This window comes from Bufo gargarizans, chromosome 2, assembly GCF_014858855.1.
Source record: "Bufo gargarizans isolate SCDJY-AF-19 chromosome 2, ASM1485885v1, whole genome shotgun sequence".
In the NCBI taxonomy this organism is placed as follows: Eukaryota; Metazoa; Chordata; class Amphibia; order Anura; family Bufonidae; genus Bufo; species Bufo gargarizans.
Window position 1 is genome coordinate 289643744 of NC_058081.1, and position 25419 is coordinate 289669162.

The 25419-nt window shown below is 42.3% G+C and overlaps 1 protein-coding gene across 2 annotated transcripts in view; it reads left to right on the forward strand.

The window, feature by feature from the left end:
* Positions 1–25419, forward strand: part of ANO6 (anoctamin 6) — a 118776-nt gene that overhangs the window by 41345 nt on the left and 52012 nt on the right. For both annotated transcript variants that reach the window (XM_044280377.1, XM_044280376.1), the window contains exon 4: positions 17209–17274. In XM_044280377.1, coding sequence (XP_044136312.1) covers positions 17209–17274 — 66 coding nt within the window. The remainder of the gene's footprint in view (positions 1–17208; positions 17275–25419) is intronic.

Sequence of the window (25419 nt, forward strand, 5' to 3'; positions counted from 1 at the left end):
ATACATTTTTCTCAATTTATTGTTCTAAGTGTCTTTGATAAAGAAAAATGCAATAGGTGTATATTTATTGGTTTGTGAACCAATGTGAATTTCCGCATTTTGAAGCAGCTTTGACTTTCTGAGCACCTGTCATGTTTCCTGAGGTTCTACAATGCCCAGACAGTAGAAACACCCCACAAATGACCCCATTTCGGAAAGTAGACACCCTAAGGTATTCGCTGATGGGCATAGTGAGTTCATGGAAGTTTTTATTTTTTGTCACAAGTTTGCGGAAATGATTGATTTTTATTTATTTATTTATATTTTTAAGTCTCATATTCCGCTAACTTGTGACAAAAAATAAAATTTTACATGAACTCGCCATACCCCTCACGGAATACCTTGGGGTGTCTTCTTTCCAAAATGGGGTCACTTGTGGGGTATTGGTGGCATTTTAGGGGCCCTAAAGCGTGAGAAGAAGTCTGGAATATAAATGTCTAAAAATGTTTACGCATTTGGATTCTGTGAGGGGTATGGTGAGTTCATGTGAGATTTTATTTTTTGTCACAAGTTAGTGGAATATGAGACTTTGTAAGAAAAAAACAAACCAAAAAATTAAATAAATAAAAATCAATTTCTGCTAACTTATGCCAAAAAAAAAAAACTTCTATGAACTCGCCATGCCCCTCAAAAGTGATCTTTATAGTGCCACAGCGATTTTACTGTGTTTTTGCAGTAAACAGGAAAAAAAAAAACTGTCACTGTGGTGGGGCGGACTGAACGCAAGTGTGCGCACAAGATCAGGCCTGATCAGGCGAACACTGCGTTTTTTGTAGAGCCAATAGAACATGTCCTATTCTTGTCCGCAATTGTGGACAAGAAAAGGCATTTTCTATATAGTTCCGGCAATGTGCGGATCTGCAAAATGCGGAAAGCACATTACCGGTGTCTGTGTTTTGCAAATCTGCGGTGTCCGTGTTTTACAGATCCGTAAAACACATACGGACGTCTGAACGGAGCCTTACAGGGGGGTGATCAATGACTGGGTGATCAGGGGTTAATAAGCGACTGGGGAAAGGGGGTGGAGTGTGGTGCTTGGTGCTACTTATTACAGAGCTGCCTGTGTCCTCTGGTGGTCGATCCAAGCAAAAGGGACCACCAGAGGACCAGGTAGGTATATCAGACGCTGTTAGCAAAACACCGTCTGATATACCTTTTTCAAGGGTTAAAAAAATCGCATCTACAGCCTGCCAGCGAATGATCGCCGCTGGCAGGCTGTAGATCCTCTTGTTTACCTTCCGATCCTGTGAACGCGCGTTCACAGGAAATCTTGCCTCTTGCGAGATGACGCGCCGGCGCGTCGAGGAACAGACCTCCCGCAGGACGCAATCCTGCGTTAGGCGGTCGTGTAGTGGTTAAGAAATGGTGTTGGTGGTGGTACCCAGGTGTAGGAATGGATGAGTGGTATAGGGTGGCCTACAGTGTCCCTTACTGTTTTGTCACGGTGCTCCTACCTGGATACGCTGGACCCCAGGCGTTGTCTTCCGAAGCAGCAAATAAGGGGTAGTTGAATCGCGGGGGATAAAGGAAATAACCTGAGTCTAGACCTTGTGATGAAGTTCAGTAACAGCTTTACTTTGCATAAACGTTTCTCCAAACGGTTTACAGACTTTTTGTTCCAGCAGGCTTTAGCATTAAAACTGTGGCAGGAAAACTCCTCTCTGCTACATCTGTTGCTCCCTGGCTCTGCTGTACTGACAGGCTGGCTATAGAACTCTGCTTCTTCTTTAGGCTGTAATTCACTTTGTAGTCTGGTCTGTCTCTAGATTTGTCCAGGGAAAACTCCTCCTGGCTTCTGAGGCTTTAAGCTGTGGCCGCTATAGCCAGTAAAGCTGAAGGTGCACGAGCTGGGTTGTTGAGCTTAGCTGGGGCACGTCCAACGGCGATGTGCCCAGCCCTTGCTTCCTTCCCCCTAGCAGGGGGTTAGCTAAACTGACCTCTAACTAACTAGTCCCCTGCCCTCCTTAGAGGGAGAGTTGGGGTACATGCACACGTCCAGGATTCATGTGCAGAGAATCCGCACTGAAATCTGTAGTTGTTTGCAGGCAAATCCATGTGGTCAATCCGCTTCAATTATGCGGATTTGCAAACTGATTTTTACTAAAGTGAATGGAGAAAATCCGGTCAGGAAAAATAAAATAAATTGACATCCTGCAGATTTTAAAATTTGCACCGCAGGTCAAAATCCGCACAGATAAAAATCTGCAATGAGAATTTTAAATTCTCATAGAATACAATCTACATAACGCAAATCCGCGTGGAAAATCCTCACGCAATCCTGACCGTGTGCATTTAGCCTTAGAATGGAAAGAAGGGTTCCATTCTCTCTATAACTGAAGCTCTGCCATGCTTGTTGCCACCTACTGGTAAACCAGGTACATTAGAAATGAACAAAAACCGTTAAAAAATAGGAAATGCACAGTGTTTGGACCTGAAATAAATACACATGAGGTTAACCAGTAAAGACCGTAGCAGGGTGCAGAAGTGGTAATGCCACTCTGGGGTGTTACATTTACAACCCCTTTAAGGTTGACAAGCCAACTCCAGAGTTGTCTGGCTTTAGCTCACTTCCCTGTATCTATTGCAAACACATGCACACTCAGCTGAGCATGCATGTGTATGGGGGGGGCTGACTGTAATCTAATTTGTATGGACAGATGAGACAGACACAGGCTAGTTCTGACAGGGGGGAAACTTTTAGAGACTGATTTTGTTATGAATTTGTGCAGGTTTTTCAGTAAGTACAAGAAATTGAAATTTTTTGTAGTAATAATAATAATCATCCAAGGGTTATATTTGAACAATACATGTTCCTACTGAGAGAAGAAATTTGAAAATGTCAAAAGCAAGGTTGATTTTCTTCGGAAGCCCGCAGCAGAAGTGCTACCGTTTTCTTCGCATCTAAAGGCCTATATTGGAGCTTTACAAGCTGGAGCCTGACGGTGCATGCAACCTTGAAAAAGTTTCCCATGAGTAGACTCCTGGAGTGCTGCTGATCGGCCTTATTTTCTACATTGGCAGTGGTTACTCATGGCCAGTAGCTAATTTCTACTGCCTGGATCTTCTTGTACATGGGAAGCGGAGTAATTCCTGAGAAGACCGCTTCCCACCAGAACTGAATGTATTAAATGGATCTTAATTAAGAGCATTTTTTGATGGATTCCCATGTTTTGCTTGATCTAAGAGGCTAAATGAATATTTGTGGGAAAGCCCCATGAAATGCAAGGAGGTCTATTTAATCCAGTTTCTTCAGTCTTACTGCTGTTTTTAGAAATCCTTCCAAATAGGTTTTGTTTGATTACTAGTAACATAAAACCAAAGTAGTGGTAGTGAACCCTAAGAACCTAAGATGAAAAACCCACACAGCCCTTATATCTTAAGTTGTAACTGTACACAGACGCATCCTGTAAAAATCTGGTTTCTCACAAATGTCTTTGAATCGTGTGGTTGTTAACCAGGAGTATATTTAGCTTTAATTATAACATTGTTCTTATATTGTGGCGTGGAGCAGAATGCCTTGGAGAGTTTTGTTGCTGTTGGTTAGTGTCTCAGTAGTATAATTAGGCCAACCAAAGGGTTGTATCTTTACTACCAAGTGAAGTAAGATTATGCTCTTGCCGCCTGTTACTATCATTAGAACAAAGTCTTCTGCTTTGTATTATGGCTTTTAGATGAACATATAATAAGTTGAAGGCTCTGTTCAAACAGCTTTCCATCAGAGGTATACATTAGGATAATCTCCTGAAGTATACCATTGGTGGAAGGCTGCAAAGTGTGTCACGGCGTTCTTTTAAAAAACATTTATTTTGATTTTTTATGTTATCGTATACCTTTGTCTACTAAGCTAATACATAAAGCAAAAAAAGGTATAGTGATGTATACAGAGGAACAAAAGAACATTCTTTTGACCTCTGTTGGGTGAATAAAGCCCTGTGGATAAATTTGGGGTAATGTCACCACCGTTCCTGCGACAGGTGGCAGGAGATCTGTAAGACAGGCACCTATTGATCCACAAGGAAAACCTGTCAGATCAACCACGTGTTGCCAGTGTTGTTTCTGGTAATGGCCACACCATTTGCCTCAGGTGTTGGTAATGTGGCCATTTAACCTTCCTTATTTATTGTTGCTTCTTAAACAATGCAGTGCGGTTTATAGCTACAGGTTTCAGTTGTGGATAGCTGGTGTGTGGATCTCGGCAGAGTTCCTGGTGCTTCCATTGCTCCTTTTGAAGTTGTCTTTCCTTTCCCTTTTTGTATTTTGTTTGGGTTCTGTGTGTTGCATTTCCCTATTTGTATTAGGCCTGAGGGAGACTCCTGTTCGTCCTTCCTTTTGGAGGAACAGGTAGTATTGTCCCTGCCATTAGTACCAGGGTGCTAGATAGGACTCTAGGTATTCCTGAGTCCTACTTCTGGGGTCTGTTCATACTGATAGTCAGTCAGGATTTTGGTTAGGATTTTACTAGGAGGTGTCCATCTTCCTTAGTTAGTTCTCAGGCCTGATTCCCCCCCCCCCCCCCCCCCCCCCCCCTTCCCTCCTCCCACACCGAAGCGTGACAGGTAATGTACGGAACCCTATACTCTGCATGTTTGCCTGGAACCCTCAATTTGAAAAACATTATTTGTGTCAATTTCTATATCCTTGTCATTTTCTTCCTTCTAGAGAAATTATTACTTTGTCTCCCAGAAGTGCTCTGTTATTTTGTCATATCAGAATACAGTATGGTTGTATTTTTGGCACCTATGTAGTGGTGTTAGAGCTTTGTGGAGAGGGCGTCGTTTAAAACCGGTAACAGATTCACTTTTAATAAGTAAGCTTCTGAAGAGTCAGGTCTCCATTAAGAAAAGCCGTAGAGCTTTGGAAAAAAATCATATGCCTTGGGTTTCAATAGGCTAACTTACCAAATGGTAAACGAGGACCATTAGATTGGTTGGTTCTGACAGAAACTTCACAATCCAGCCCAAAAAAACACTAGCCATGGCACTGTTTGTGTAATTATTGAAGTTGGCTCCTGGGTTGATAACTTGGGAACCCTAGGTGCTGAGTTGGGCAGATTGGTAAATTGAAATGAAATGCTGCAAAATCTGCTTCAGTGCAGGGTCAGTATGAGCAGTAATTATCTTGAAGTGGTCAGCCACAATACTTACGTGGCGTATTTAGCTTCAAGGTGTGTCCTCTCATGTAAGTCTTCCTCAGCCATTTGCAACACAAAATACTTCTATGGAATCAGGCAAAACTGGTTTACCTACCTGTGTAATGTTACCATTTGCATACTGACAAATCCTCTTGTACATAGCTGATCTTTAAACAATCGTAAGACAATATTTTTGGCAGTGTTTCGATCCACGGTAAAGAAATCCAACAGGTCCCATTTTTCTTTCTCCTAATATCTGCTGTGGCCTTCTAACATATGAGCTCATTGGCCAATCCCTTAGAAATCAGCTGGATTGAAATAGGTTTTGTTCACTGTTTGTCACCTTTAAAGGAATATTCCAGGTCGGATTTTAATATTGATGGCCTATCCTTATTAATATATGATTAGCGGGGTCTGCCACCCCACCAATCATCTATTTCAGAGTAGCTTCCAGCATAGCTCTGTCTATTGTACGTAACTGCAGCTCCCATTTATTTCACTAGTAAGCCATCAATATTACAATCCTGGAACGCTGCTTTAAGGTTATTTTCTTGTAGTTTAATTGTTAAGTTTATCATTCAGTAAATGCTTCCTGCAATTACAGCACATTAAATGTAAGAGTATAGGCAAATATATATGTAGTGTACTTTTATGCTCTCATTTCTGCATAAAAGATACAGTTGAAGTGAAACATTTTCATCTGGCTTTATTGAATATGTACAGCTCCTTTGGCTTCCTTCTGTGTAACATATAACCTTTTTTATCATCTCTGGAAAACCCTTTTTGATATGAAAATGGTTGATCTGTTTAGGTTTAGGGTACTTTCACACTTGCAGCAGAGGATTCCGGCAGGCAGTTCCGTCGCAGGAACGCAAACAAATGCATTTGTGAGACGGATCTGGATGCGGATCCGTCTCACAAATGCATTGCAATACCGGATCCGTATTTCCAGTTGTCATCCAGAAAAACGGATCCGATATTTTTTCTTCTTCTCCTTTTTAAAGGTCTGCCCATGCGCAGACCGCAAAACCGGATCAGTTTTTCCAGAACACTTAGGGCCGGATCCGGAATTAATGCATTTCAATGGAAATTAATGCCGGATAAGGCAAGTGTTTATGATTTTTGGCCAGAGAGAAAACTGCAGCATGCTGCGGTATTTTCTCCGGCCAAAAAACGTAAGAGGGACTGAACTGATGCATCCTGATGCATACTGAACGGAATGCTCTCCATTCAGAATGCATTAGGATAAAACTAGGACGGAACTCAATACCAGAAAACAAAAACGCTAGTGTGAAAGTACCCTAAGTTAAAGAGTTTGTCCCACAAAAAATATTGTACGTTTTTCAAACCAGCACCTGGCTTTGAATACTTTTGTAGTTGCGTGTAATTGAAAATTTAGCAGACACTGGGTAATTCAATAAAATGTATCTATATAGCGCCACCTGCTGTTTGTACCTCCATTGAGGTGGACGCATTTGCACAGTTCCATATTTCAACTGCTACCATCTGTTTTAACTGTTAGAAGTTGTGACAGTTAAATAACACTCCCCCCCCACCTGATCAGCGGCACACCCCCTGACCTGCCAGTTTAAAATAAATCTAGCAGAGCAATTAGAAATGGGTGAGTTGATTTGTTTGAATTCAATTTGCTCCTCACTTGGTCTGTTTAAGCAGCAAGGGGGTGTCCCCACTGCTCAAGAGACCTGCTTGATCGACAGGGCCAGACATCTCACCTGAACCTGTCAATTTTGCGCCTGCGCTACTGCTCCCTGTAGCGACGCAAGTACAGAGGCTCTGCTGTTGATGCCTGAGCAGAGCAGGTGCCAACTGTGCTTGTGCTATTACGCTTCTTGGTGTACCGCTGATGACTTTCTTAGAGAGTATGTACTATATCATGTCTTTCAGTTTTTACTTTAGTCATGGTAGAACCCCTCTACTGAACTGTATTCAGTTGTGTGTGACCTTCTATGTTCCCAATCCATGTCCTACAAGGACTTATTGTTGGGTTTGTGCTAGGGAGTACTAGGGTAACTGTCCAGATCACAGCAAAACTGCTACCAGCTTTCCAACACCACACTGGTAGTATGAAACTAGGGTTATCTCCTAGGTTCTCCACCAGGGCCCGCCTCAAGGCTGGATGGTCGTTGCTGCTGAGGACCAAGGATATGTCTGTGATGTGGATAACAGAATGCTAGTGTGGGTACACAGGGCCGGGGGGGGGGGGGGGTCGGGGGCCTGGGGCCTGTAAGGGGCCCCCTTCTTCATTCCCGCCTTTGAACAGTCGGGACTCCAGAGTGGGGAATTTCCCGCTCTGACTCCATATATGCATACGTCCATAATGGGCAATGCCCATAATTCTATTTATTTTTTTGTTTTGTTTTTCATTTTTGAGACTGAGGGTGATTTTTAAATTTATTTTTTTATATTTTCAAAACATTTTCTACTCCCCCCCCCCCCCCCCCCTTTAAGTCCCCCAAGTGGACCACATCTTACAATCATCAAATGTAAATTGCTCGATTTATTCTTTATAGAAATCCAGGCTGCGACTCCTTTTTTAGAACAGGGCGCTTTCCCTGATCTACTCTGGGGGGGAAAGGGCACTTGAAGAGGAATCCCGCGCTTCGTTTTTAACACTCTCAGATATTGTGAGTAAAGGGAACTTATTGCTGTGAGGGGAGGGGGCATGTGGCAAATTCTGGGGCCATGAGGGTGAGGAGCTTTATGGGGTGTAACTCTGTGAGGGAGCGCTGGAATCAACAGAACGTAACTGTGTTGTTAGTACATTATTACAAGATTTGGGGCCCCACTTTTGACTTTGCCCAGGGCCACATTTTGTCTAAAAACCGGCCCTGCGGGCACACTAGAGAGGCACCTTCCCAGATGACAACGGAAACAAAAAGGGAATGCAGCAAACGGGGCAAAACCAAGAGAAAACAGACTTGATAAATGCAGTACACAAGTAGTTAATCTAGAGAAAAGCCAAGGTGAGTTACAAGGAGAGTTGATATCAGTAGAAACAGCAGCCACAGGGAAATTCCAAAAACAACAAGCCAGTAGTCAGAACACCAGAAATGTCAGCAGGAAGTCGCAAAGTATAGAACTCTGATGGTGAACACAATGACAAAGTTGATAGGAATCAACAGCCCTAGCATTTGGGTAGGACACAGAGTTAGAAACCTGACTGGCCGGGTTTCCAGTCACACTAATAGGTCCAGCAGCCTTGTCTTGACGGCATGGCAACCCTCTCGGCACAACCCTTCCTTTTTTTTTTTTTTACTCTTTTTTTATTTTTTATTAAAGAGTAAACAATACAGGTGTGAGTCATGTAAAGACAGTAGAGATTCCCACGCAGGGGATGATCTATAACTAAAAAAAGTGCATGCTGTACAGGGCATATAGAATACAATATCATTAGTCATTCAAAACAGAGCAGCAAATGAACAAAGGGGAGTGGGAGGCAGTCCATTACATATCTACCAGGCTTGGGCCATCATTCGAGTACATATTGGAATTTTGCAATGTTAACAAGGAAGAGCACCAATCTCCCCAAACCTTGTGGAATTTTAGCAGGTATTTCCTATGTTTGTAGACAATATTTTCCATAGTCGCAGTGTGGTTTACTAAGGACCTCCACTGTCCTATTGTAGGCGGTCTAACTCCCATCTAACACAGCGCTATATCTTGTCTAGCTAAGAATAGAGTTTCCCCCAGAAAGATTCTATTATAATGAGACAAAGACTCTTCATCAAAAATGCCTAGAATACACATCTTGGGACATAAAGGTATAGTAGCTGGGACCATGGTTGACAGGATCTCAAGCACCGCAGACCAGAAATGACTGATATAACTGCAGTCCCAAATCATATGCCAGAAGTCAGCATTGTCTGCTGAGCATCTATGACATCTACTGTGAGATATTCTTCCCATTTTACATAACTTGGTTGGAGTGAGGTAGCTTCTGCGCAGTATAAACAGTTCAACCAGTCTATTATTAATGGGATGCGAAACTCTTGCCGGAGCCAACAAAGCCTTGCTCAATGGCCAGGGGATTCCTCTTCATGAGATTACTAAGCAAATGTGTATACAGCACAGAAATAATTCCTTTCGGGCCCTGGGATTGTAACACCCCGGTTAGAGGATACTTCGATATACCTCTCACCATTCCCCTGAACTGAGCTTGCATGGCATGTCTCAATTGTAGGTATCTGAATCTGTGAGAAGGAACACAAGTGCCAACCCTCATATATATCTCCCAGAGAGATCACACCGCAGTGTCTCCATTCACCGCCCCCCTCTAACGACACTAGATGAGTAAACATAGGGTTATCCCACAACGGGACCTCGTCAGGGAAATCCTTGTATATATGTGGAGGCCTTCCACACCTGATGCGCCAATTTGTGGAGCAGAAGGGGGCGACAGCGCGCAGAATAGGAGTCTAATACGGGCCATAGAGTGCTCAACTGCAGGTACTCTTTCAAGTAATACTCATCGTTGGGTAGTTCATTAGTTACCACCCAAGGCTTCAGGAATTTCAGTTGACTTGCTAGAAAGTACAGGAAAAAGTCGGGAAGGGAATTTCCCCATATAAAGGATGCAATTATAGCATGAACGCGGTCAAAGAACCCCCTAGAGATTGGTGCACAGGCGTGGGACAGAAGATACAAACCCTTAGGGCTGTTTCACACGAGCGGATGCCGTGCGTGACATCCGCTCCGTGAATAACAGCCAAGACCCGATGCGGACATCAGAGACACAGAGCAGTAACATGATTGATAATGCTCCGTGCCTCTGTGATCTCTTTACTACGAAATCACAGTGACAACTTTATCTCACTGTGATTTTGTAGTAAAGAGGTCACAGAGAGGCACAGAGCATTCTCAATCATGTTACTGCTCCGTGTCTCTGCTGTCCGCAGCGGGTCTTGGTTGTCATTCACGGAGCGGATGTCACGCACGGCATCCGCTCGTGTGAAACAGCCCTTAAGGAGCAAAATCATTTTTACCAAGTTCAGCCTGCCCATAATGGACGGAGGGAGAGTCTTCCAGGTTTTAATTTTATCATCAGTAAAAAGGGTTTCCAGAGGTTCTATATTTAGGGAGTATGACATTTGTGCATCTTTTATGATTATTACCCCCAAGTACTTGAAGCGGTCAACCACAGGCAGGTTGTGGTAGTGCAATGGCCACGTGTGGGCCCAAAGGGGCATGATGGCGGACTTATTCCAATTTATGTTCAGCCCTGAGAACTTTCTGAACTGTTCAATAATCCCAAATGCTCTGGTGAGCGCCATCTCAGGATTAGTCATAAAGAGGATTAGATCATCCGCGTAAAGCTCTATTTTATCCTCTCTACATCCCATGTCAATACCGGTGTAGATCTGGTCCTGCCTGATTCTAAGGGCCAGATGCTCTATCGCCACCGCAAATAGCAAAGGCGACAGAGGGCATCCCTGCCTTGTGCCCATCTTTAGCGGGAACGAGTCAGAATGTTGACCATTGATCAATATATTTTGCTTTTGGATGTTTGTATAGTATCTCGATACATCTAATGAATTTTGGACCAAATCCAAAACTCTTCAACACTGTCAACAGAAACTGCCACTCGATCGAGTCAAAGGCCTTAGCAGTGTCTAGGGAGGCCATAGCCCAATGCTTACCCTCAGCCGCCACTATCTGTGCAATCACCTGTGCCCTCCTAATATTATCAGAAGTTGATTTATGAAACCTGACTGATCCTTGTGGACCACTGTGGTAATCGCCTTATTCAGTCGAGTAGCCAGAGCTCTAGTGAGTATTTTATAATCCAAATTCAAGAGAGAAATTGGACGGTATGATCCGCATGCCACTGGATTTTTGTCAGGTTTTAGGATCACCACTATTGTTGCGTCATACAGAGTGTCCGGCAAGCATCCACGGGAATGAACAGTTGCATATAATTTGTGAAGTTGCGGGGCGAATGCATCAACATATTTGGAATAGACCTCTATCGGGATGCCGTCCGGGCCAGGTCCTTTCCCAGCAGAAAGGTCCCCAATTGCTAGTTTGATCTCCTCCAGTGTGATATCATCATCCAAGAGAACTCTATCCAGTTCCCTCAGCTGAGGATGAGACACCTCAAAGAGGTAATCCTCGAGCTTATGCGTCGTATAATTCGCTACAGAATCATAGAGATCTGTGTAAAAGCTCCTGAAGCATGATGGGAATCACTGGGGGAGACATGCTATTGCTACGCGCAAGGTGTGCAAGCAGCTTGCCAGCCTGATTGCCTGTCTCTAATGTCTGCTCTCTAAGGAAAAATAATTTGCACTTGCTTTTCAGCACAACCCTTTAAAGTGATGCGAGGGGAATATCTGATCGTTTGGCTTGCTTGTCATATGAAAATGGGGAACGTTTTAGACTTAAGTTTACCATATGTATGGTAAAATCCTAGTTCTACATTGTTTCTGAAAGAAGACACTGCGTTCTTATACCCTGCAGAGTCCGGTTGAAAAAAAAAAGATACATATATTATTTTTTTTGCAATGGAACTCTATAGTTGGTGAACGGATGCCACTAGGGCTGCAGCTATCGATTATTTTAGTAATCAAGTATTCTATCGATTAATCTAATGATTAATCGAGTACTATAATAAGAAAAAATACATTAAAGAATGTTTTCCTTTATAAAACCTCAGCTACCCAAGTGCCCTGTGTCCTGACGCTGTGTCAGGGTCCAGTGCAGCGTGGTGCGGGCCAGTAGGAAACCACTGTACGTGAATAATGGCAAGTGCTTCACTCACGCTCCGTGGTCACATGACACAAACGAATCCTCGATGCAAAAAATATGCATTGAGGATTTTTTTTTGTTTAGTTACTAGATCAATTCTGTATGGCATCAGTCTGAGGCATCTGTTTAACGTATATGTTTTTTGTATACGTTAAACTGATAGGAAAAATGTGATGTGAACCCAGCCTTAGATGCCTTAGCCAGGCAGTTGTGCAGTGCAAAAGCCAAGCACTAGGGGTACACGCATGTAGATAAGTGATTCACCGATGAACAGGTGGCTGCAGTGACGCTGTCCTGACATAGTCGGCATTTGCAAAACTCTGGAACATTTTGAATAGTTCTTCCCATGCACATTTGCATACAGTGAATTCGGAAATTCTTCAGATCCTTTCACTTTTTTCATTTTTTTTTTTTTATGCAGCAGGCTTGTGCTAAAATTTGAAAAAAGGATTTCCCCCACCATTCTGCACTCAGTACCTCATAATGACCAAGTAAAAACAGAACGTTTGAAGTCTTTGCTAATTTATTTAAAAGGAAAAACAAAAATTTTGTATAGACAAAAGTATTCAGACTCTTTACTCAGTACTTAGTTGAAGCACTTTTTACAGTGATCCAGTCTTCTTTGGTATGATGCCACAAGGTTTGAACACCTGCATTTCAAGATTTTCTGACATTCTTCTCTGAAGATACATTCACACTCAAACTCTGTCAGGTTGGATGGGGACTGTCAGTGGACAGCCATTTTCAGGTCTCTCCAGAGATGTTCTACTGGGTCCAAGTCAGGGCTCTGGCTGGGCCTCTCAAGGACATTCACAGAGTTGTCGAATCCACTCTTGTGTTGCCTTGGCTGTTTAGGCTCATTGTCTTATTGACCGAAGAACACCTCCACAGCATGATGCGGCCACCACCATGCTTCACTTTAGGAATAGTATTAGGTAGTTGATGAGCAGTGCCTGGTTTCCTCCAGAATTGTGGTCAAAAAGTTCAATCTTGGTTTCTCAGAGTTTGAGTCCTTTTTAGGTGTGTATTTATTTATTTATTTATTTATTTTGCAAACTCCATGTGGGCTTTCATGTGTCTTTTACTGAGGAGAGGCTGCATTTAGGCCAGTTTGCCACAAAGCCCAGATTGATGGAGTGCTGCATTGATGGTTGACCTTCTGGAATTTTGTCCTATCTGCACACAGGGCCTTCTCCCTCAATTACTTAGTTTGGTGAGTCAGTAGGCTCTAGGAAGAGTCCTAATTGTGCCTAGCTTCTTTTATTTAAGAATTGAGGCCACTATGCTCTTAGAAACTTTCAGTGCAGCAGACATTTTTTTTGTTCCCTTCTCCAGATCTGTGCCTCCACACAATCCTGTCTCTGAGCTCCGTGGACATTTATTTTCTCCTCATAACTCTGTTTTTGCTCTCTTTCCAAATCATGTCCAATCAACTGAATTTAAAGCAGGTGGACTCTAGTCAAGGTGTAGAAACATCTGAAAGATGATCAGGAGAAATGGGAGCACCCTAGAGCTAAATTTCAAGTGTCATAGCAGTTTTTCACGACTTGTTATTATTTCAGCACAAGGCTACAACATAACAAAACGTTAAAGTGAAAGAGTCTGAAGATTTTCTGAACGCATTGTAAATGACGCACTGAAATGCCAAATGACAAACTCTGTTACTAACCACACCTTTATTTGTATTTGTGTTAGAGACTGAATAGACATACTTACTGGGACATACTTTCCAATTTAACTCATTTTGACAGATTTTTCTAGCACCGATAACCATTTACTCATCAGTTACATTTGCCTGAGCTGAAAAATAGCTATGGCAGCTTCTGATGATTTTCTGTTATAACTTGTCTTCATTATTTATTTGAAAACTTCCGAAAAAAGTTATTCCATCAAAGGGGTTAATACTTCCATATATTTTGCTATGTATCCTGAATGTTCTCATGGGTTAGTATTAGTTCAGCAGGAAACCGCAATACAACTACATAGTAGAAGATGAGATTTAATAGATCTCTGTCATAGGGCGCACTGTGGTTTAGAATTAAAGAAACAGAAAACAAAGGAGGACATTTATGAAGACCAGCATCTACGTTCGTCCCTCCTGCGCTGGTGGTTCATCCGCCTAAGTTATGTATATACCTATTAAAAATTACCAGACCGCATGAAATACAAATATAATTTGACATAATTCATAATTGACAAGTCATACATAAAAGCCAAGTGCAGGGAAAAAGGCGACATCCACATAGGAGACACAAATGGTGGCTCCATTACATACATAACCAATAATAAAGTGCAAGTGCATAAGAACATCAAACACATATAAAACCAAGAGTCTATTTACCCATTATGTGTCTCCTCTGGGATGGCGCCAACCCTGACACGCGTTTCGGTGGACCTTCTTCTGGGGGCTAAGTTATGTAGCGGCGTAAATAACCTTTGTGCAGCATTCTGTGACAGCTTTACGCCAAAAAGTGGCATATATCTGTTCATAAACCACTCACAAACTCTGCAAAGTGTGAAATGTAAACAGGATTTGAAAAAAAAAACTAAAATATTCTGTATGATCTCATATGCTGGCATTAAGATTTCTCTAAATGGAAATAAACAAGGAACAATCTACTGCTTATTGCAGTGTTATATGGTGGCAGCATTCAGCACTACATTCTTTTTCAGGAAATACTGACTTTCATTGCAAAACTTTAGTAGAAATTAATTAATTTCTAAGGAAAAAGGAAGTTCACAGTGTAAAGATTTGAAAATTTTCTTACCCAAACCACACTGAGTAAGAGATTTGAGGAAAAGTGGAGAGCATTTTGGGCTACTTCACTGCTGTTTTTACTACTGCTGTCAGCAAAGTGTGAGTTCTAATTATGTTGTTTTTTTTGGTGTTTTTTGTAATAAAAAAATATATGAAAGTCCAAAATTCTGTACTTTTCATACTCTCCACTTTACCTACTGTTAGTTTCACACCTGCGTTTACCCGATCCTGCAGGCTGCCGGAGATCACTGTGTGAAGCATAGTCTGATATGGCCGTTAAGGCTAGGTCTACAAAACGAAATGTGTCACGCGACAACTACACTGCAACATGTGTCGCACCAATGTCGCGCAACAATTTTTATAATGATAGTCTATGGTGACAGTAGCAGAAGAATAAATTTTGAATGGATTTTTTGCGACTGTTGCGTTGCAGTCGCAGCATGTCGCAGTGAGACACCATAGGCTAGGGATGCTCAACCTGCAGCCCTCTAGCTGTTGTAAAACTAGAACTCCCACCATGCCCTGCTGTAGACTGATAGCTGTACGCTGTCCGGGAATGCTGGGAGTTGTAGTTTTGCAACAGCTGGAGGGCCGCAGGTTGAGCTTGCCTGCCATAGACTATCATTATTAAAAAAAAATGTCGTCGTGTAGACCTAGCCTTACAGCTGGGCCCTATTGACTATAGTGGGGTCCGGCTGGCTTCCAGCTTTGCATGAGTGCTGGGTTATGGCCGGACAAAACCGTTGCATGCAGCGAAATTTCCCAAACCCTGATGACAGAATGGGATCTATTCTAAATTGGCTCTGTTGTGACTAGAAGCAATTAGTAATGTGAGTAGGGGGCTGTTCCAATTTTGTGACTCGCACATGAATGTCTTGTTTGCTCTCTCCTTTGATACAGTGGAGGGAATATTAATGTCTGTATTGTACATTCAGCACTACGAGAGCAGCCTCAGGGAATTTGAATTACTAGAAGTATGGTGTACATGGTCAATAAACCCATTCTTATGAATTTATTAAAGTTTAACTGTAATTCCCTTGTTTCATTTTCTGAATCTTCGAGACGCTCTAACTGAGCATTGCTAAGGAGTCTTCAGTCTAACAAGTCATATAGGCAGGGTGATATACAGTGATAGTTGGGGCACATCTACATCTGTCAGACTGGAAGCCTTTGTATTTTAGGCTACTTTCACACTGGCGTTTTGTGTGGATCCTTTATGGACTGGTCCGTTCATATAATACAACCGTCCATTCAGAACGGATCCATTTGTATTATCTTTAACATGGCCAAGACGGATCCGTCTTGAACACCATTGAACAATCTATTGTGCCAGATTGTGTCAGTGAAAATGGATCCTTCCCCATTGACTTGCATTGTGTGCCAGGACAGGTCCGTTTGGCTCAGTTTCATCAGACGGACATCAAAACGCTGTCCGTCTCCAAAGCGGAATGGAGACTGAATTGATGCATTCTGAGCGGATCCTTTTCCATTCAGAATGCAAAGTGATCCGTTTCGGACCGCTTGTGAGAGCCCTGAACGGATCTCACAAACTGAAAGCCAAAACGCCAGTGTGAAAGTAGCCTTACAGACGGGCATCTTCAGAGCTTCACATCTCTGTTCCTACACTTTATTAAAAATATACTTCAACAACAGTTACACTTTAAGGGTCCATTCAAACGTCCGTAAGTGTTTTGCGGATCCGCAAAACACGGACACCGGCAATGTGCATTCCGTAATTTGTGGACCGCACATCACCGGCACTATAATAGAAAATGCCTAATCTTGTCTGCAATTGTGGACAAGAATAGGACATGTTCTATTTTTTGCGAAAACGGACGCACGGATCCGCAAATGCGGACAGCACATTTCAGCCCCATTGAAAATGAATAGGTCTGCCCCCGTTCCGCAAAATTGCGGACGTGTGAATGGACCCTAAAAAAAAAGGTCTGAGGATAGGTAATCGGTATTAAAATCTTGGGAAATCCCTTTAAGTTTTTTAAAGGGCCTAATAGAGGGAGGCTGGTGAACTATCAGGCTGTGTTCTGTATATATTTACATTTCCCCCCTGGGCCAGATTTTGTACTCCCTTCACATAATCTTTCAGTTTCAGTCCATTATTATAGAGCTGGGCGATCAATAAAAAAATAAATATGCCTGATTTGATTTAACTGTGCCTCTCCTCCCCTGCTCTTCAGATGTTTGTCAGGCTCCTCCACTTGCTTCCACTGCGGCCCCCTGCTGCTCCAACTGCGCCCACCTCCTCCCACCGCTCCAACTTTAGACAATGAACTAGGAATGAAATGAAAACAAAATAATCTATCTGTTCAGCTGATCACAATTTTTACTTTGGTCATAATTATCTATCTCTACTTTATTATAAGATCTGTATTGTAAATGTATTTTTTACTTTATTGCATACAGGCTTGCCTATCAGTATAGCTCCATAATTGTTTGTATATGATGGTTTTTTGTTCTGTTGTACTGAAGTACTTTTTGTGTCATTTCATTTTTACAGAAAAAGCGTCAGGCCTATGAGTCCAATCTTATGAGAAATGGCTTACAGCTGGAGGCAACAAGATCTGTGAGTTTCAAAGACCATTCCTGCCATTAGCTGACTGTCATGCATTAGGCATCTCTTTTAAAGATATGCTTAGTATTTACTGTTGGGGTCCTGTGCTGAAAGCCATTTACAGTTGATTTCTTGTTTCATTTGTGAATAATAACATTAGGTGTCTTCCTGTAGAAAACTGAAATGTCTGTGAATTAAGGCTAGGTGATTTTAAACAAAAATTAATCTGAGCATGATTTGTGCGGTCCAGTATAAGCCCTGCCTGCAGGCTGCGCAAACTCCCTGTGAACGCAGCACTGACTGAAGGTCAGGCCACGGTCAGAGAGAACTCCAATCCCAGCCAATTAACCCCCTGTGGCGAAGTTAGGGGGTTAGACAGAGGGAGGGTGCCCCCAGACTGTATGCCTATTAGACTGTGCCACAGGTACAGCCTAATAGGCAGTTTGTCACTGTTACAGTAACAGACTATAATGCATTGGTATATCAGTGCAATATAAAAACTATCAAATGGTGGGCATTGTCATGTCCCTTAGAGGGACTAAAAATATTAATAATTAAAGGGGTTGTCTCATCTGAGACAATAGGGTCCTATCGCTAGGATATGCCCCCATTGTCTGATAGGTGCGGTCCCACCGTTGGGACCCACACCTATATCAAGAATGGAGCGGGCCAAAGTGGTGGATACAGGCCACCACCAAGCGCTCTCCGTATAGACGTGAATAGGAGTGCACCGTGTGTGACCAGCCAGCGCTCCCGTTCACGTCTATGGGCTCGGCTGTTTTCTGCAACCCCATAGAAATTAGTCAAGGGCGGCTGCACATGTGTGCCCTCCACCACTTTTGGGGCTCTGTTTAGGAAATAGGTGCGGGTCCCAGCGATATGCCTCCATTGTCTCATATGAGACAACCCCTTTTAAAGGTTAGCAAAATGTACTTAAAAAAATGTGTATGTGTGTGTGTGTATATATATATATATATATATAATTTTTTTATTTAACCCCTTCCCGCATCACTGCGGACATGTATGTGGGGGAATGTAGTGTCTCACTGCATCCCTGCGTGCATGTATGTTATGCGATTACACTGTCAGCGATGCGCTGACAATTCAGTTTTGCCGACACACTGGGGTTGCTAGGCAACCAGTGATGCCGGCGGAGAGCCAATCGCATCGCTCACCGGCCGGCGATCGCTGTGATTGGTCCATCTGCAGTAATGGACCAATCACCGCGCATTGACGCTATTTAGGGAGGGACTTTGTGTACTGTGTGTCCTCTCCTCTGATCGTCCAAATTCCTGTCAGAGAAGGAGCTTTGTCAGACTCCATTCGCCACAAATGTTTTAACGCCTTTAGTCTCGAAACGCCACTTTTCTGTGCCCCAATCAGTGACACATCTGTTATCATCAGTTCTGTGCCTAATCCTCTGCTTCACACATAATTAAGCCCTTCAGTGCTGATTTGCCGCTCTTCTGTGCCTGATTTTTCTTTCCCCAGTCAGTGACAGATCAGTCCTGTCATCATCACTTTGTCCAGACACCTGTCACTTCCACCTGTCGGTCTGTCAAGACACCTGTCACACACTCCCAAGTTACATAAAAAAAATAGATATAAATAACTGTCACTACGTGTGCCATCCTCTTCTGTGTACATACTGGTGTCCTGTGCTTGAGTGGCACCATATCTCCTTCTGTAAATTCTCCTATGTCCCATGTGGATTTGTGCCACCTATAACTGTAAAATAATAAATTAATTAACCCCTTTTCTGCCCCAATAAGGATATTGGCGCTACTCTGTGCCCCATACTAGACCCCTGTATATAATTTTCAGCCTCCTGAGGCTCATCGCCAGCCATCTGTGCTACCTGTGACACCTGTCAATAACTGCCAAGTGACTCGGGGAGTTTTTATCCTAAATGATATACAGGATTTTAGTTCGCTGTTAAATTTTATTTATTTTTTAAAGACCAGTTAAAGTTTAAAAGGCGGCGCTGGGCACCGGATGGCGAGGGGTGCGGCCAGGCACCCTGTATTAACGGACGTCCTCTTGGGCACCTTAGGTAGGTGATTGACAGGTTATAAAAACCAGTTGTTTGGGCTAATAGAGCCACAAGCAGGTTTAATAAGGCCAGCTTAGGATTCATGTTATTAGTACGGACATGGGCATATGTTTAGGTTATAGGGGTAAAATCTCATGACAGAATCCCTTTAATTAATCCATGGGAAGACATTTTCAGTTTAGCATTTTTCCATTTGGCAATCCAATAATAGCTCCCCCTTTCCCCCCCACCCAAAGCAAAAACATAATAAAAACCTTGAGGTTTTTAATTTCTGTGGAACTCAGGAATTTTTTAAATGTGACATGGCACCTAAAATCTATGTCTGCCAATTCAGGTCAGCAAAATCCATATTTTGCTGGTTTGACTCTAGAGCCCTGTTGTGCACCCGTACATCTTCTCTCTGTTGCTGTATTCGGGGGGGAAATGGGTAACACAATGTGGGGTGCATTTTATCCTGTTACCCCTTGTGAAAGTGAAAAATGTGGGTTTAAAGCAACTTTTTTGTGAAATAAATGCAATTTTTCATTTTCAGTGCCAAGTGTTTCCTAATTCTGTGAAACGCCTGAAGGTCAAAGTGCTCACTACACACTTTTAAATATTCCTTGAGGGGTGTCATTTCTAAAATGGGGTCACTTTTTGGGGGTTTTCACTGTAGGGCCACCTCAGGGTGTCTTCATATGCGACATAGCTCCTAATTATCATTCCAGCTAAATCCGCTGTCCAGAAGCCACTTTTAAGCCTGCTGTGCGCCCATACATCAGTTTTTCAGCACACATGGGGTGTTTCTGTAAATTCCAGATTCAGGGTAATAGATTTTGAGTTTTGTTTGGCTGTTAACCCTTGAAGTTTTGCAGAAAAATTGATGAAAATGTAAAATATGCTAAAAAAAAAAGAAATTTTGAAATTTCATTTCTATTTTCATTTAATTCTCGTGGGGCAACTCAAGGGTTAACATTTGTAAAATCAGTTTTAAATTGCTTGAGGGGTGTAGTTCCTAAACTGTGGTTTTAGGGCTCTCACAAGTTGCCCAAAACGGATCAGTTTAGCCCCAATGCATTCTGAACGGATAAGGATCCGTTCAGAGTGCATCAGTTTGCCTCAGTTCAGTCTCCACCCCGCTCTGGAGGCGGACACCAAAAAATTGGGTTTAGGAAATTTTCTTAAAACTTTAAAGATTTGCTTCTAAACTTGTAAGCCTTCTAACTTTCCCAAAAAATTAAATGTAATTTTCAAAATGATCCAAACATGAAGTAGACATATGGGGAACGTAAAGTAATAACTATTTTTGGAGCTATTACTATCTATTATAAAAGTAGAGAAATTGAAATTTAAAATGTTTAAAAAAAATTTTTTTTTTTTTATTTGGTATTTTTTTTATAAATAAAAATGACATATTTTCTTACTCCATTTTACCACTGTTATGAAGTACAATATGTGATGAGAAAACAATCTTAGAATGGCCTGGATAAGTAAAAGCGTTTTAAAGTTATTACCATATAAAGTGACATGTCATATTTACAAAAAATTGCCTGGTCCTTAAAGGGGTTGTCCGAGTTTAACCTGCTCAGGACCGCCGTACGCAGGATTGCGTCCTGGCGGCGGCCCTGCTCTTCTGGGTGGACGCATATACACGTCCTCCAGCGATAGCCGAGATTTCCTGTGAACGCGCGCACACAGGCGCTCGCGTTCACAGGAACGGAAGGTAAGCGAGTGGATCTCCAGCCTACCAGCGGCGATCGTTCGCTGGCAGGCTGGAGATGTGATTTTATTATTTTTTAACCCCTAACAGGTATATTAGACGCTGTTTTGATAAGTGTCTAATATACCTGCTACCTGGTCCTCTGGTGGTCCCTTTTGCTTGGATCGACCACCAGAGGACACAGGTAGCTCAGTAAAGTACCACCAAACACCACTACACTACACTACACCCCCCCCCTGGTCACTTATTAACCCCTGATCACCCCATATAGACTTCCTGATCACCCCCCTGTCATTGATCACCCCCCTGTAAGGCTCCATTCAGACGTCCGTATGTGTTTTGCGGATCCGATCGATCCATGTATCCGTGGATCTGTAAAAATCATACGGACGTCTGAATGGAGCCTTACAGGGGGGTGATCAGGGAGTCTATATGGGTGATCACCCCCCTGTCATTGATCACCCCCCCCCCCTGTAAGGCTCCATTCAGACATTTTTTTGGCCCAAGTTAGCAGAAATATATTTTTTTTTTTCTTACAAAGTCTCATATTCCACTAACTTGTCTCAAAAAATAAAATCTCACATGAACTCACCATACCCTTTACGGAATCCAAATGCGTAACATTTTTTAGACATTTATATTCCAGACTTCTTCTCACGCTTTAGGGCCCCTAAAATGCCAGGGCAGTATAAATACCCCACATGTGACCCCATTTCGGAAAGAAGACACCCTAAGGTATTTCGGGAGGGGCATATTGAGTCCATGAAAGATTGACATTTTTGTCCCAAGTTAGCGGAAAGGGAGACTTTGTAAGAAAATACAAAAAAAAAAAATTTCCACTAACTTGTGCCAAAAAAAATTTCTATGAACTCGCCATGCCCCTCATTGAATACCTTGGGGTGTCTTCTTTCCAAAATGGGGTCACATGTGGGGTATTTATACTGCCCTGCCATTTTAGGGGCCCGAAAGCGTGAGAAGAAGTCTGAGATCCAAATGTCCTAAAAGGAATTTGGGCACCTTTGCGCATCTAGGCTGCAAAAAAGTGTCACACGTGTGATATCGCCGTACTCAGGAGAAGTTGGGGAATGTGTTTTGGCGTGTCATTTTGCATATACCCATGCTGGGTGAGAGAAATATCTTGGTCAAATGCCAACTTTGTATAAAAAAAAAATGGGAAAAGTTGTCTTTTGCCAAGATATTTCTCTCACCCAGCATGGGTATATGTAAAATGACACCCCAAAACACATTCCCCAACTTCTCCTGAGTACGGCGATACCACATGTGTGACACTTTTTTGCAGCCTAGGTGCGCAAAGGGGCACACATTCCAAAGAGCACCTTTCGGATTTCACCGGTCATTTTTTACAGATTTTGATTGCAAACTACTTCTCACGCATATGGGCCCCTAAAATGCCAGGGCAGTATAACTACCCAACAAGTGACCCCATTTTGGAAAGAAGACACCTCAGGGTATTCAGTGAGGGGCATGGCGAGTTCCTAGAATTTTTTATTTTTTATTTTTGTCACAAGTTAGTGGAATATGAGACTTTGTAAGAAAAAAATAAAATAAAAAATAAATCATCATTTTCCGCTAACTTGTGACAAAAAATAAAAAGTTCTATGAACTCACTATGCCCATCAGTGAATACCTTAGGGTGTCTACTTTCCGAAATGGGGTCATTTGTGGGGTGTTTGTACTGTCTGGGCATTGTAGAACCTCAGGAAACATGACAGGTGCTCAGAAAGTCAGAGCTGCTTCAAAAAGCGGATATTCACATTTTTGTACCATAGTTTGTAAACGCTATAACTTTTACCCAAACCATTTTTTTTTTTATAAAAGACATGTAGAACAATAAATTTAGCGAAAAATTTATATATGGATGTCGTTGTTTTTTTTTTTTGCAAAATTTTACAACTTTTTTGCAAAAAAAAAATCGTTAAATTTCGATTAATAACAAAAAATGTCAGCAGCAATGAAATATCACCAAATGAAAGCTCTATTAGTGAGAAGAAAAGGAGGTAAAATTCATTTGGGTGGTAAGTTGCTTGACCGAGCAATAAACGGTGAAAGTAGTGTAGTGCAGAAGTATAAAAAGTGGCCTGGTCATTAAGGGGGTTTCAGCTAGGGGGGTTGAAGTGGTTAAAAAAAAAATATATATATAGCACTGAAAATCTGATGGGCAGCAAAATATAACTAAGCTAAGCAAGTTTTATGCAAACAAAAATATATATATTTCCTCATTTCCCTGGTTTCTTTTCTGGCCCTTTGTTTACATGCATTCAAACATACCTGCCCCTGCACTGCTAAGGGAGTGAATACAAGAGCTGCCCTGAGAGACATAATTACAAAAAACAAAATGGCTGCACACCGTTATATATATACAAACAATAGAGCTAAGAAATGGGGGTCATTCTAGATAAAAGTGGTACAATACCGACTATAAATTAATAATGGAAGCTCTTAGTGCACATACGTGTCGGGCCGATTTACCAGGCGTCAAGGTGGCTTCCGCAGATGGGTCCCTATAACTAAACGCCTGGTAGACGGGTCCAGCGCTGCCATTATCCACCGCTTTTGGGGTTACACGGTGTACTCCGCAATAACAAAAAGCAATGGCGGAATTGTTGCCTTTTTCTTTCTCTTGCTTCGAAAAAAGTAAAATAAAAAATGGTCAAAAAGTTGTATGTACCCAAAATAGAACCAATGATAGTGACCAGTCGTCCCACAAAAAATAAGCCCTAAAACAGCTCTGTCAAAAATAAAAATGTATTCTCAGAAAATGGCTCTACTGGTATCCCAGGGGCTGTTTTAAAGCAACTTGCTTGTGGTCTCTAAATTCTCACTCCATCCCCCAATACTTTGAGGGATGGTGTTTTGAAAATGTAGTTTATTTTTCAGGGGTTCCATTTATTAGTTCCCTACAGTTGCCAGCACAAGCTGTGTAAATCAACACATTGGGCCTCAAAATGAGCATGGTGCTCTTATACTTCTGAGCCCTAGGCTTTGTTTAGGCAAAAGATTAGGACCACATATAGGGTGGTTCTAAAACCAGGAGACACAGCATAATAACAAAAGGGTTTACATTTTACAGTGGCACACAATGGGTACAGCATATTAGGCTGTGAAATGGCATGTCAGTAGAAACATTTTAATTTTCACTTTACATCATCTGCTGTGCATTAAAGGGGTTGTGCAGAGGTTTTATATTGATGGCGCGTAGTGTAATGAAGAGGAAATGGACTCCTCTTCAAACAGCTGATTGGCCGGGGTGCTGGGTGTCAGACCCTCACCGATTTTTAGATATTGATGATCTATCCAGAGGATAGGTCATCAATATAAAATCCCTGCACAACCCTTTTAATATTTGCAAAACACCTGTGGGATTAAAATACCCTGTAATACCTTAAGGGATGTAGTTTCCAAAATGGGGTCACTTCTCAGGGGTTCCATTTATTATCTCACCCCAAAACCTCTACAGTTGTCAGCACAAGCTGCATAAATCACAACCTTGCACTTTAAATGCACATGGTGCCTGTATGACCAGGCAAAAGATTACGGCCACATGTAGGGCGTTTCTAAAACCAGGAAGCACAGCATAAGGGTCCATTCCCACGTCCGTAGTGTATTGCAGATCCGCAATACACCTGGCCGGCACCCCCGTAGAACTGCCTATTCTTGTCCACGGACAAGAATAGAACATGTTCTATATTTTTTTTTCTGGAGCTGCGGACTGGAATATCAGGGCCGCGCTCCAGAAATGCAGATGCGGAGAGCACATAGTGTGCTCTCCGCATCCATTCCTGCCCCATTGAGAATGGATGGGTCCACACCTGTTCCGGATATTGCCTAATCAGAAGGCTGGCACACTCTGGGCACATCATCTTGGTCACTAAAATTGCATATCTGTTGAACATTTTTCCTGCAAAATCTGCCCTCCAAATGGCACTTCTACCCTTCTGAGCTCTGCAGTGTACCCATACATTTACAAACACATGAGATGTATTCACAAGAAAATTGGTAACAAGTTATGGGGTTCTTTTTCTCTTGTTACCCCTTGTGGGAAAAAAAATTGGGGCTAGAGCATCATTGGAAAAATTTAAAAAATTCATTTTCACAGCCAAGTGATTCATAGAATTTACAAACGCCTGTGGGCTCAAAGCACTCAGTACACCCCCTCATTAAATTCCTTGAGGGGGTGTAGTTCCAAAATGGGCTCGGTTTTAGGGGGTTTCCACTGTAGGGATACCTCAGGGTCTGTTGAAATGCAACATGGCATCCAAAAACCATTCCAGCAAAATCTGCCTTCCAAAAGCCAAATGGTGCTCCTTTCCTTGTAAGCCCTGCGGTGTGTCTACACAGCAGTTTATAGAAACACCTCATGTGCAATTGTAAACTGAGGAGTCGC